The 14,853-nt window shown below is 37.8% G+C and overlaps 1 protein-coding gene across 1 annotated transcript; it reads left to right on the top strand.

The window, feature by feature from the left end:
* The first annotated feature begins 1,316 nt into the window (after positions 1 to 1,316).
* FCER1G (Fc epsilon receptor Ig) lies at positions 1,317 to 12,473 on the top strand. The gene is made up of 5 exons (XM_087703703.1): positions 1,317 to 1,471; positions 8,684 to 8,775; positions 9,045 to 9,089; positions 9,824 to 9,844; positions 11,936 to 12,473. Exons 1-5 carry the CDS (start codon positions 1,420 to 1,422, stop codon positions 12,032 to 12,034), a joined length of 309 nt encoding a protein of 102 aa, XP_087559829.1. The 5' UTR covers positions 1,317 to 1,419; the 3' UTR covers positions 12,035 to 12,473.
* Positions 12,474 to 14,853: the final 2,380 nt, after the last annotated feature.

The raw sequence follows: 14,853 nt of genomic DNA, 5'->3' as shown, positions 1-14,853 counted from the left end.
TAGATAGATAGATAGATAGATAGAGATAGATAGATATAGAGAGAGATAGATAGATAGATAGATAGATAGATAGAAAGAGATAGATGATAGACAGATAGAGATAGATAGATGATAGATATAGAGAAAAGAGAGAAAATAGACAGATAGATAATGAGAGAAGATAGATAGATAGATAGATAGATAGATAGATAGATAGATAGATAGATAGATAGATAGATAGATAGATATAGGGACCACTAAATTCATAATTTTAAACCCCACGGACCCCTAATATGATCTGCCTAATGACCAGCTGGATGGGCGAGGTGGTCATGTGACTAGGTGGGCGTGGCCAACTCAATGTCACGCACGTCAAGGGGCACCTTGCCAGCCACCTCGCCCCTCCCCTCCCAGCCCCTCCTTGCCTGCCCGCCCGGGGTTCCTTAGGGCCCCCACAGGAAGCCGTTGCTGGAGCTAAGCAGCCCCCAGGAAAAAGAGTTCAAAGTGGATCTGACCGAGAAGGAGGCTCAGCAGAAGCACCTCACTGAGGACTAGGAGCATGGGCTTTCTAAGCAGAGGGAAGACCTGCGGGAGTGCAAGGCCAGGTGCCGGCACCTGGAGGCTCAGCGGACTGAGATGGTTGGCCAATTCCAGACCGTGATGCAGTCCCATTGGAACGAGGCCCTCCGGCTCTTCCCCACCAGCGGTGCTTCCCTCCAGCGTTCGCCCAAAGCCCCCCACCAGGAGGCTGAAGCAGACCCCAAGTTGGGATTTCTGCCCCCCACTAAAAGACCCTGAAGGGGGAGACTCTGCAGCAACACAAGCGTTCATCGCACGTCTCCCTCCCAGGGGTCGTAGTTTGAGCGCAATTTTAAAAATGCAAATCTTTTGTCTCCGGAGCACCAAACTTTTCTCGCGGACCACCAGGGTAGGGTCTCCTGCTTGAACAAGGGTCGTCTAGACGACCTCCCGAGATCCCTTCCCAAATTCTGTTAAGGTCACACAAGGTCAGAGACCGATCTCCATCTTTCGGGATCCAATTCTCGGGCAGGATATGACCCTCTCCATAACCCTTCGATCTTCCCAGCCTGCGAGATCCCCCAATTCTTTCCCAGTCATTCCCACTCCGTTTATCCCACCCCAAAACTGGTCTCGGTGTCTCCAGCCCCGGGGGGGGGGGGTTAGAAACCAGAAGCTGAGTTATTTTAGCTGATTGGCTGTCCGTCTTTAAGCACCCACAGCGCACAAACTCACTGCAGGAAGCTTTGTGGGTCTTGTGGTTGCGTCCATCCTGCTTGGCGGGGTGGCGTTGACGGCTTCAGCTCGGCCCCCGGACTGTGACCGAGGGACAAACCGGAGGAGACACAACTGGATTTGGCCGGCGCTTGCCGCACGGTGCGGAAACGATTCAAAACTTTTTCTGGACACAAGTCTCCAAAAATGAACCTTTCTGTCGTGGCCCTTCTGGTTTTCCTCGTGGTCGACCGAGCAGGTAAAGTCCACCTCCTTGTATCTGTGGGTCAGGGGGGAAAAGAATTAAAGGAAAAGAAAGGGTGGGGTTTTTTGGGGGGTGGATGGGTGACAGGACATCATAACCCTTCGTCCATCTCCATTAATGCCGTAAACTACAGCTGAAACATGATTTAAATCAGAGGTTAGCTGGACATTTGCTGGTCCCAGTTTTCATTCCTCTATCCATTCGCTTATTTTCTTTCGAGGCCGCTTACAAAACATGAAAAGGCAAATATATATACATATAAATATAAATATACATATACATATACATGTATTGTGTCACAACCCCTCCCTTTATTTATTTATCAGCAAAATTGCAACATAGATAGATAGATAGATAGATAGATAGATAGATAGATAGATAGATAGATAGATAGATGATAGATAGATATAGATAGATGATAGATAGATATAGATAGATAGATAGATAGATGATAGATAGATAGATGATAGATAGATAGATGATAGATAGATGATAGATAGATATAGATAGATAGATAGATAGATAGATAGATAGATAGATAGATAGATAGATAGATATCATAAGTTTTATTAATCATAGACCAGAACGAATAAAAAACACGCCATACATATACCATTAAAAATCCTGCAATGAAATAAAATTAAGAAGGGGGAAATATTAAAACTAATTGCTTACAGAATGAATATAAAGAACAGATTAGAAGTTTTACTAGTCAAAGACCAGAACGAATAAAAAACACGCCATACATATAGCATTAAAAATCCTGCAATGAAATAAAATTAAGAAGGGGGAAATATTAAAACTAATTGCTTACAGAATGAATATAAAGAACAGATTAGAAGTTTTACTACTCATAGACCAGAACGAATAAAAAACACGCCATACATATACCATTAAAAACCCTGCAATGAAATAAAATTAAGAAGGGGGAAATATTAAAACTAATTGCTTACAGAATGAATATAAAGAACAGATTCGAAGTTTTACTAGTCATAGACCAGAACGAATAAAAAACACGCCGTACATATACCATTAAAAATCCTGCAATGAAATAAAATTAAGAAGGGGGAAATATTAAAACTAATTGCTTACAGAATGAATATAAAGAACAGATTCGAAGTTTACAGATGTTAGGTTATTTTTTTCTTTCAATGTATAGCTTAACACTGTAACAAGACTATATGATTTGATTGATGGGGTCGAGATAATCAAAAATGTGAATTTGAATTGGACGAACGAGAATGATATTTAGTTAACTTTGTTCCGACTGTTCTTGTCAATCGGATTAAAGTGGAAAAAAATGGATCAGAATTGAACCACTCAAGAGGAGATGTATAATATTGTTTGTTTATGTTTATTGGATTTAATAATCTCCATCACATTTATCAAGTTTAATATAATGAGGATTTTAGAAACTTGATAAATGCGATAGAGATTATTAACAATGTTAGCGTAAACCGGATCAATATGAATGGAAACTTAGTTAAATTTGTTCATATAGATAAATGTTTAGATAGAACAAGATAGAGATGAAGGGAGAGATAAAGATGAAGAACTAGGCAGTTTTTGAATATGTGTGTGCGTGTGCGTGTGCGTGTGTTATATTTGTGCTGAATATATATATATATATATATATATATATATATATATATATATATATATATATATATATATATATATATATATATATATATATATATATATATATATATCAGCACAAATATAACACACACACACACACACACATATATATTGTATTTTTGCTGATAAATAAATAAAGGGAGACTAGTATAGATCTATTTCAAGCTATTTAGCTCTCATCAGCTAGCCATACCCTTGCTGGGATTCTGGCTAGCTGATGAGAGCTAAATAGTTTGAAATAGATCTATACTAGTCTCCCTTTATTTATTTATCAGCAAAAATACAACACAAATGTACAAAAGGCAACAGTAAAAATATTGGGTTTCTGTCTGGATGGTCTCTTGTGAGGAGCCGATTGACAGATATGGAAGGAGTTAGCTTCCTCCCATAATTGGGGTATACCAGGGGTTGTGACACTAACTATATATATGTGTGTGTGTGTGTGTGTGTGTGTGTGTGTGTGTGTGTGTGTGTGTGTTTTATTTGTGCTGATAAATAAAGGAAGACTTTATTTATTTATCAGCACAAATTAAAAAAAACACAAATATAACAAAGGCAACAGTAAAAATATTGGGTTTCTGTCGTGATGGACTCTTGTGACGAGCCGATTGACAGATAATGGAAGCAGTTAGCTTCCTCCCATAATTGGGGGCTTACCAGGGGTTGTGACTCTCTCTCTCTCTCTGTGTAGATATATATATAGATAGATATATATATATATATATATATATATATATATATATATATATATATATATATATATATATATATATATATATATATATATATATATATATATATATATATATATATATATATATATATTCTGGACATCATTCATATTCACAATAACAATATTAATAATCTCTATCACATTTCTCCGACATAAGTTGTCCTTATTATATGGTTCAAACATATGTGTGTGTGTGTGTGTATGTGTGTGTGTGTGTATATATATATATATATATATAGATAGATAGATAGATAGATAGATAGATAGATAGATAGATAGATATAGATATAGATATAGATATAGATATAGATATAGATATAGATATAGATATAGATATACACACACACATACATACATACATACACACACACACATATATGTTTGAACCATATAATAAGAAAGAGGGTTGGATATCTTTGCTACCTTGAGTTATTCGCAAAATTAATAAAGTCGGGATATGAATAAACAAATAATCATCTTTTTAAAAACGAAGGACTTGGAAAACCGAAGTTCTGGCAGCCACAACCCCCTGGGTGAAACGAAACAAAATTAAGCTGGGTTTCACAGATGCAGATGTGTGAAAGAAACATCTGCCACCTTCCTCACTTTTTAAAGGGGAAACGGGTTATAAAGAAAGAAAAAAAGTCGGGGACTTTTCAAAAAGGAAGTTGAAAGGAAAAGTCGGCTGGGCTCGAGGTTACTCACAGTTGCTTGGAAAACCGAGCTCAAAAGCATCCCGTAATTTATCGAAAAAGTTGACCCTCCCAAATCACGATGAATCAAAGATACAAGGGTAGCAATTCCCAAAAGAAAAATTAAAAGGCGGAGTGAGAAAGGAAACAAAGAAAAAAAAAAGGGGGATGCAATCTATTTTGCATAAAAGAAATACATTTGGATAAAATGAAAAGACAATTCAATTAATTCAAAAATCAGTAATTCCGTTCATTATTATTCAGTAATAATTTAGTTAACCGTTTACTAATAATTAAGTAGCAGTTTAGTTAATTATTAAGGAACAGTTTATTATTAACACCTTGTTTAATCATTAATTAATTAATTGTTCGTTATCGATAAGCGATTATGAATTGAGGTGCTTATTGGTTGATGATTTCAATGTTATTCATTATGATTTCATTGAATATTGGTGGATAACTTCATTGAATCATTCCACAGAGTGCTGTTAACTAATAATTTAGTTGGATAGGATTCATTGTTTAATTTTTAATTAAAAGCTTTCAAACTTTAGTGCGCTGGGAGCCTCAGGAGGGGGAAAATGGATTTTATTGTTTTATTGGTGAACCCCAAAACATCATTTAAGTGGAATGCTGAAGGCACGCCCAGTGAACTGAACACGGATTGAATCTTGATTTTTACAGATTCTTCCATGTTTCCGGTTATTTTCACTTGATTTTCTGTGCTCAAAACATATATATACTATTTTTACACTTGGCAGCAGATTAACTCAAGTTTTGTGGTTTCGTAGAGCGTTTCTGCTGAACACGGCTAAAAAGAGAGCAACGTGGTTCTCATCATGTTTTTCAGCCGCCAGCAAATGTTTTCCCAAAATCAAATTGCGCCATGACTAGATTCCCCAGAAAGAAGAAGAAGGAAAAAAAAAACGAGAACTGTGTTTTAAAGCAGAAATATAATTTCCTCAGAGGCATTGGGAAGGAGGTTCAATTCCCCTGTGACCCCACATTTGCTCTGAATGTATGGATCCTGGTTTTTTTTTAATATTACTTTCGACTCCTGGAAATAGCGATGTGGGACAGGCGTAAGGGCGAGGACTGGTTATAAGTCCCTGTTTCCAGTGCCGTTGTAACTTTGAATGTTGGTTAAATGACGGTTCGTAAGACGAGGGCTTGTTGTTGTTAGTTGCAAAGCCGTGTCCGACTCATCGCGACCCCATGGACCACGTTCCTCCAAGCCTTCCTGTCCTCTCCCATTCTCTTCCCATTCTCTGGAGTCCATTGAAGCTCAGGCCGGCTGCTTCGGTGACTCCATCCAGCCACCTCCTTCTCTGCCGTCCCCTTCTTCTTCTTTTGCCCTCCATCGTTCCAAGCATGAGGCTCTTCTCCAGGGAGTCCTTCTTCCTTCTCATTAGGTGGCCAAAGAATTTGAGTTTACTCTTCAGGATCTGGCCTTCTAAAGAGCATTCAGGGTGGATCTCCTCTAGGACTGACCGGTTGGATGGCCTGGCAGTCCAAGGGACTCACAGGAGATAGATGATAGATGGTAGATGGTAGATGATAGATGATAGATGATAGATGATAGATGATAGATGATAGATGATAGATGATAGATGATAGATGATAGATGATAGATGATAGATGATAGATGATAGATGATAGATGATAGATGATAGATGATAGATGATAGATGATAGATGGATGGATGGATGGATGGATGATAGGTAGGTAGGTAGGTAGGTAGGTAGGTAGGTAGGTAAGTAGGTAGGTAAGTAGGTAGATAGATAGAAAGATAGATAGAAAGATAGATAGAAAGAAAGAAAGATAGATGATAGATAGATAGATAGATAGATGATAGATAGATAGATAGATAGATAGATAGATAGATATAGAGGATAGATAGATAGATAGATAGATAGATAGATAGATAGATAGATAGATAGATAGATAATTATATAGGTAGGTAGATAGGTAAGTTGATAGATAGGTAGGCAGTCAGTCAGACAGATAGATAGATAGAAGTCCCCTTCTTCTTCTTTTGCCCTCCATCGTTCCCAGAATGAGGCTCTTCTCCAGGGAGTCCTTCTTCCTTCTCATTAGGTGGCCAAAGAATTTGAGTTTCCTCAAGTTTCCTTCCATTTGGAAGGTGGCCGAGGTGGCGCAGTGGTTAGGGCGCAGTACTGCAGGCCACTTCAGCTGACTGTTAGCTGCAGTTCGGCGGTTCAAATCTCACCGGCTCAAGGTTGACTCAGCCTTCCATCCTTCCGAGGTGGGTAAAATGAGGACCCAGACTGTGGGGGCAATATATGCTGACTCTGTAAACCGCTTAGAGAGGGCTGAAAGCCCTATAAAGCGGTATATAAGTCTAACTGCTATTGCTATTAAGTGAACTGTTACAAGTGGGGGGCCACCTGTATATATTTTGATTAAAGATTCAATTCTTATCAATAGAGCGGGATGGTTACTGCAAACAAGTCTTTTCTTTATCTTAGAATCGAAACAGATGCTTCCTGATTTATCGTTAAACGGAAAACTCCTTATCTAAGGCCTAAAACTGATATGTGGCTGGAAAAAATGATACAACAACAATATACTTATATATTACAATACTTACAATACTTATAGCCCTGAAGTATTTTTGCTGCGGATTTTACCAGAAAATTATAGTAAAGAAAATGTATATTTGATTATTCATGTTATAACAGCAGCTAGGATCAAATTGGCACAAAATTGGAAAAGTGAAGAGATCCCTACAGAGGAGAACGTGATTAGGAAAATATCAAAATGTGCCGACGTGAACAGATTGATACTGGCAATTAAAAAGAAGGAACAACCCAATTATTATACAATTTGGGAACCTTTTTACCGGTGGTTAGAGAATAGACCTACGAATTAAAAGTAAAAGAAGTTATCTAAAGTATAGAAAATGTATTAATAGTCAATATATCACTAATAGATTTAAATGAATTACAATGAGATTGTTATGATGTTAGAGACTTAAGGTATTGGAAATTAAGCTAAAAAGGGATTAAATTATGAATAAGATTGTCTATTTGAATGTTGGCACAAAATATGTGAAGCCAGATGACACCTTGCTTAACGGAAAGTAGATTGTTTATATTAAAATAAAATAAAATAAAATACAGTTTTTCTAGATGCAAGTTTTAAGGGTTTTGTTTTAAGGGCTTAGCTAAGTTTAGGTCTCTCGTTTTTTTAACTTTCATAAAATGGCCTTGATTTCTGCCCATCGCAATATTTCTTGGGTTGGAATTTATTGCAAACGTATCCGAAAAGTATTCCCAACACACAGCTACTAAGAAAACCTCTTCCTGTGAGTCAGACAGGCGTGACGGAGAAAAGAAAATGGCTTTTAAAACATAATAAATTACGTCCATGTTTAATATGAGCAAAACTGTCCTGAGCAATGCAATGAAACGATATCCTTTCGTTATCGCCCGGAATGATTTTAGAGGCAAATGCTCAATCCCGATGCGACGATTTAAGGAAGTGGTTTTTGGAAAGCGGTGTTTTTCCTATCAGATTTTATTTCCTTTTAATTTTTTTTCCCCATCAGGTTTTTGTTTTTTTTATTTTATAACATGTAAACATTCCTTTTTCAATTAAACAGTGTGTTGATCTGGGTATAGATCATTGTCTGGCCACTCTGCGCATGCGCACACTGGGAACAGGCTCCAGCTGTTCTTCTGCCTCACTGATGTCTGACTCCGAAGGCAGCTAAGAACTGCCAGATGGCCCTGGCCCCCCCTCTGCCTCCGACACTGACCCCTCATCTGAGCCTTCCCCACACTCCAGGACTGGCCCAGGTTCCTCCCCAACCCTCCTCACTCTCCGAATCTACTGTCAGCTCTGCTGGCAGGCCACAACACCTACCTCCCTTATATGATCCTTTCCTTCTATTTCCCTATTTCTAACTCCTGCTTTTATCAGCTAACCGTCGTCATTGGCCGAGCATCTGAATTTTGATCAGGTGACCACAGAAATGTTGCAATTGTAAAAAAATCGTCCGAAGTCGCTGCCGTCGAACCTCTGAATGGTCACTAAATTAACAGTTGTAAATTGAGGACTACCTGTGTTTGTTTATTTAATTACTTGCAAATCTTCTCTGGCCTCTTGTGTTTGCAGAAGCTTTGCAAGAATCACAGATATGCTACATTTTGGATGGGATTCTCTTCCTTTATGGGATCATCCTGACCGTCCTCTACTGCCGACTTAAGGTGAGCATCTGGGGAGCCCCCAAAATTAGATGCCTCAATCCTGAAATCCCGGCATGACGATGGAATCTTTGTAATTATTTATCAACCTCTTTATTCACCTTCATTTAACGACCTCCGTAATCCCTTGCGGGGTGGAATCTGGGCAACTGAATGGAGCTAGCAGAGTGTTTTAAGGGCCAGATGCCTTTCCCGTTGCCAGTGTGGAGTCTTGTTCGCAAATCAATCAATTGCAAAATTTATTAATATTTTTATTCTTCCTTTTTAATCAGTTCCTGAATCGGAAGAAGACTCCAGCGCCTTCTGCCATCTACGAAGTACGTCTGTCTGTTATTTTACAAGTTGTCTTTGACTCACAACCATAATTGATGTTGCTAAGTGAGACATTTGTTAAGTGAGTTTTGCCCCATTTTGCGACCTTGCTTCTCACCGCTGTTAAGGGAATCACTGCAATTATTAAGTGAGTAACGTGACTATTTAGCGAATCTGGCTTCCCCATTGAATTTGTTCGTCGGAAGGTCGCAAAAGGGGGATCATATGATCCCCGGGGACGTTGGCGACTGTTATAAATACGTCAGTTCCCAAGCTTCTGAATTTTGATCACGTGACCATGGGGATGCTGCAACGGTCATAAGTGTGAAAAACAGTCCTAAGTCCCTTTTTTCAACGCCGTTGTAACCTCGGTCACTAAACGAAATGTTGTAAGTCGAGAACTATCTGTATTTCCAAATATCTCTGAGGTAATATCTCTGAGGTAATATTTCTGAGGTAGTATCTCTGAGGTCATATCTCTGAGGTAATATCTCTGAGGTAAATTACAGGGGGTTTCATTTAACGATTCACTTAACGACTGTGACAGGAAAGATCGTAAAATGAGGGGGGAACTTATTAAGAACTGCCCTACTCAATTATGGTCGTAAGGCGAGGACTCCCTGGATTGGAAAAGAATAAAATATACATCAAACCTTTCATATTACAAGGGAGGTTTTTGGGGAACGGGGTTCCATCTTGTTGCTCTGAATTTTAATCTTTTTTCTCTTCTGTTTTCTAGAAAGTGGATCCCATCTATACGGTAAGTTTCGCTCTCTTCTCGTTTCACCCCCAAATGATGTTTCCACCTAGAAAAAAGAGTTTTCCTCTCCTTCCTTTCAACCCTAAGGATGGTTGTTAAACGCTCATTAAAATCATAAAAAAGTTTGACCCTGTGCTGTGGTGAGATGAGCAGTCAATAAGTTTGATAGAGTAGGAAAGACAAGATAGATGATAGATAGATGATAGATAGATAGATAGATAGATAGATAGATGGATGGATGGATGGATGGATGGATGGATGGATGGATGGATGGATGGATGGATGGATAGATAGATAGATATAAATAGATCAGGAAAAATAGATAAGTAGGTAGGTAGGTAGGTAGATAGACAGACAGACAGAGCAGGAAGGGTGATAGATGATAGAGATAGATAGATAGATAGATAGATATAAATAGAGCAGGAAAAAGATAAGTAGGTAGATAGATAGACAGACAGAGCAGGAAGAGTGATAGATGATAGATAGATAGATAGATAGATAGATAGATAGATAGATAGATAGATAGATAGATAGATAGATAGATAGATATAGTGATAGATAGATATAGTGATAGATAGATAGAGCAATAGATAGATAGATAGATAGATAGATAGATAGATAGATAGATAGATAGATAGATAGATAGATATAAATAGAGCAGGAAAAATAGATAAGTAGGTAGATAGATAGACAGACAGAGCAGGAAGAGTGATAGATGATAGATAGATAGATAGATAGATAGATAGATAGATAGATAGATAGATAGATAGATAGATAGATAGATAGATATAGTGATAGATAGATATAGTGATAGATAGATAGAGCAATAGATAGATAGATAGATAGATAGATAGATAGATAGATAGATAGATAGATAGATAGATAGATATAAATAGAGCAGGAAAAATAGATAAGTAGGTAGATAGATAGACAGACAGAGCAGGAAGAGTGATAGATGATAGATAGATAGATAGATAGATAGATAGATAGATAGATAGATAGATAGATAGATAGATAGATATAGTGATAGATAGATATAGTGATAGATAGATAGAGCAATAGATAGATAGATAGATAGATATAGTGATAGATAGATAGAGCAATAGATAGATAGATAGATAGATAGATAGATAGATAGATAGATAGATAGATAGATAGATAGATAGATAGATAGATAGATAGATAGATAGATATAGTGATAGATAGATATAGTGATAGATAGATAGAGCAATAGATAGATAGATAGATAGATATAGTGATAGATAGATAGAGCAATAGATAGATAGATAGATAGATAGATAGATAGATAGATAGATAGATAGATAGATAGATAGATAGATAGATAGATAGATAGATAGATAGATAGATAGATATAGTGATAGATAGATATAGTGATAGATAGATAGAGCAATAGATAGATAGATAGATAGATAGATAGATAGATAGATAGATAGATAGATAGATAGATAGATATAAATAGAGCAGGAAAAATAGATAAGTAGGTAGATAGATAGACAGACAGAGCAGGAAGAGTGATAGATGATAGATAGATAGATAGATAGATAGATAGATAGATAGATAGATAGATAGATAGATAGATAGATATAGTGATAGATAGATATAGTGATAGATAGATAGAGCAATAGATAGATAGATAGATAGATATAGTGATAGATAGATAGAGCAATAGATAGATAGATAGATAGATAGATAGATAGATAGATAGATAGATAGATAGATAGATAGATAGATAGATAGATAGATAGATATAAATAGAGCAGGAAAAAAGATATAGATAACTAGGTAGGTAGATAGACAGAACAGGAAGGAAGAGAGAGAGAGAGAGATATGATAGAGCAGGAAAGAAGAGATAGAAAGATAGATAGAGCAGGAAAGAAGAGATAGATATAGAATAAATAGAGCAGGAAAGAAGGGATATGATAGATAAATAGATAGATAGATAGTGTATGTAGTATATATTGGAGACCCTTTGAGAGCTGTTTCATTTCCCCGTATGCCGATTCGGGTACATTCAAAGTGAGATTAAAGTTATTCTAGCTTCTTAAGCCAGGGGTTTCCCCCTCCTTCCAGGGTCTGGACGTTCAGGAGATGGAACCATACAGCACACTAGAAGCTTTGAAAGCACCCCCCGAAGGGCTGCCTCCCAGGGAGACCCCCTCCAACGAATGAACATCTGTCTCCAAACAACATCTGGATAGGCTTCCCCGGCTTCCGATCTGGGCCAAGTTTGGTGTCGGGAGAGAAGCCGAAAATCAGAAGGGACTCTGACATCTCAATCTTCCTCCAGAATTTTAATTTTTGGCAACGCAAAAGGCACACAAACGAATGTGGGTGCCTGGGAATTCTAGTGGAGCTACCAAAATCCTCCTGTTTTGGGGGGGCAGGTGTTGGGGGGGGTATTTTTGCTAGTTCTCGATTTACGACCACAATGCAAGGCTAGAATTTCCATGGCTTCCATTGCAATTTCCAAGCAAGGGAATTGTTAAAAGTGTGTTGGGCTTGATTTTATGAGCTTTCGGCCAGGGTAGTTAAGTTAATCACTGCTGTTAAACAAATCAGGTAGTCGTTAAGCGAATCTCATCTATCATCTCTCTCTCTCTCTCTCTCCCTCTCTATCATTGTCATTTACTTATCTTCCTTTCTCTCTCTCTTCTACTTTCTCTATTTTCTTTCTTTCCTTTTTCCTTCCTTTCTTCCTTCTTCCCCCTCCTTCCCTTCCTCCTTTCTTCTCCTTCCCTATTTTTTCCTTCCTTCTTTCCTCTTTTCCTCTTCTCCCTCCCTTCTTTCCTCCTTTTCCCTCCTTCCCTCTTCCCTCTGCTTCCTTCCCCTCCTTCCTTATCCCTCTTGCCTTCCTCCTGTCCTTCTTTCCTCTCCTTCCTTCCCTCTTCCCTCCCTAACTTTCCTTCCTTCTTTCCTCTCCTTCCTTCCCTCTTCCCTAACTCCCCTTCCTTCTTTCCTCTCCTTCCCTCCCTCTTCCCTCCCTAACTCTCCTTCCCTCTTTCCTACTTTCCTCTCCTTGCTTCTTTCCTTCCTCTTCTGCTCTTCTCCTTCCTTTCCCCTCCTTCCTTCCCCCCTTCCTTCCTTCTTCTCCTTCCCTCTTTCCTCTCCTTCACTCCTTCCTTTCCCCCCTCTTTCCCTCTTCCCTTCCTTCCTTCCTGTTGTTTGAGACATTTGTTAAGGCCACGAGAGACGCTGCAATCATCATCAATATAGGCCAGTTTCCCAGTTAAATGGGATCATTGAGTATTGTAAGTGTGAACACCTGTCCCAAATCACTTTTCCCAGTGACTAGTCGCTAAACGAATGGCCATAAGTCAAGGACTACCTATAAACTAACGCAGCTTTTTTCCACCAATTGCAAATGGGGAGTTTATCTTTCTTGGCGGCGTTAGAGGCTTGGTGAAATTTATATATCCCCCCCCCCATCCCCATTGTGATTTTTGATCTTGTAAGCATCCTGGACTGTATACATTGGTTGAATAAATACATATGCAATAAATAAATAAATCTTTTCTCCGTTTTAACACAGTCGCTGCCAGCTCTATTTTGTTCTATTTATTTATCTAGCTCTATTCTGTTTATTTGTACCCTGATTTTATTCATAATTTTTTTGCCTAGTTTTTTTTTTTTTAAATTCTCGCTTTACCCCGAATTGTACATCCTGTGCTTGATGGATGGATCAAAAGATACCTGGCTTTAGGCGGGTTTCAAAGAATTTGACCAGAGCTATTAAGAAAATCAAAAAGGAAATGGTTAGAAACGGAAGGGGTTCGCTGCTTGGGGTTGTTATTTTAAACATTCTTTTTTTGTGTTTTTACATCTTTCTGAGCCACATTTGTAGAAGCAAAGGGAAGCCTTTGAAAAAAAAAAATAATTTCCTTAGGGGGGAAAAAAAATAAAACCAGAGACATTAATTCTCCAGATGTCCCATAGCAGCCACGCCAAGCAAACTTGTTAAAAAATGTAAATAAATAAAAATTAGAAATAGAAGCTGTCGCGAAGAGAAACCCACTCTTCTTGTTTGGACTTTCATGGCAGTTTTGGACCAAGACAAACATCTCATGGGTTGTGGATTCTTTGTGTGTGTTGGGTTGTGTCCGTGTGCACGTGCGAATATGTGTAGAAAAAAAACACAATCCGTTTTTATCTTTCCACCTGTTAGCCTCTTCAACAGAGGATCAATCAAAAGATGAAGAGGCTATAGGGAGAAGGATGGAAAACTGACTCGTTTTTTTTAATGCACACACACACACACACAAACACACACATACACACACACACACACACACACACACACACACGGCCACCCTGTGTCTGTGTGTCACCCTGCATTATTTGCAAAAAGAATAAAGGCAGGATCTTGATCTCTCTCACTCTTGCATAGCTATCTATCATCTATCTATTTTTTCTCTTTTCTCTATCATTATCTATTTATCTATCTACTTTATCTATCTATCACATCTATCTATAATATCTACCTATTTTTCTCTTTTCTCTATCATTATCTATATTTATTTCTCTCTCTCTTTTCTATCATTATCTATCTATTTATCTATCAGTATCTATCATCTATTTTCTTTTTCTCTCTTTCATTCTTATCTGTCTGTTTATCCATCTATCTATTCTATTCTATCTAACGATATCTCTCTGTCTGTCTCTCATCTATTCTCTCTCTTATCCATCCATCCATCCATCCATCCATCCACCCATCCACCTACCTCCTCTATCTATCTATCTATCTATCTATCTATCTATCTATCTATCTATCTATCTATCTATCTATCTATCATCTATCTATCTATCTATCTATCTATCTATCTATCTATCTATCTATCTATCATCCATCCATTCATCCATCACCATCTATTTTCCCTCTCATTATCTATCTATCTCTGTGTCTATTTTCTCTCTCTTTTCTCTATATCTATCTATCTATCTATCTATTTATCTATCTATCTATCTATCATCTATCTATCTATCTATCTATC

The sequence above is a fragment of the Thamnophis sirtalis genome, unplaced genomic scaffold, assembly GCF_051295495.1.
Source record: "Thamnophis sirtalis isolate CommonGarterSnake01/CBP01778 unplaced genomic scaffold, rThaSir2_p1.2 scaffold_2, whole genome shotgun sequence".
Taxonomy (NCBI): Eukaryota; Metazoa; Chordata; class Lepidosauria; order Squamata; family Natricidae; genus Thamnophis; species Thamnophis sirtalis.
The sequence above is the reverse complement of the archived record's forward strand: the minus strand, read 5'-3'. Positions and strand labels throughout refer to the sequence as shown.

What these genes read in the sequence shown, in the direction of transcription:
- FCER1G (XM_087703703.1), top strand. Translation starts at nt 1,420, where the DNA reads ATGAACCTTTCTGTCGTGGCCCTTCTGGTTTTCCTCGTGGTCGACCGA. An exon ending in CCTCGTGGTCGACCGAGCAG is followed by an intron (nt 1,472 to 8,683) that starts GTAAAGTCCACC and finishes TTGTGTTTGCAG; the next exon opens with AAGCTTTGCAAGAATCACAG. An exon ending in TCCTCTACTGCCGACTTAAG is followed by an intron (nt 8,776 to 9,044) that starts GTGAGCATCTGG and finishes CTTTTTAATCAG; the next exon opens with TTCCTGAATCGGAAGAAGAC.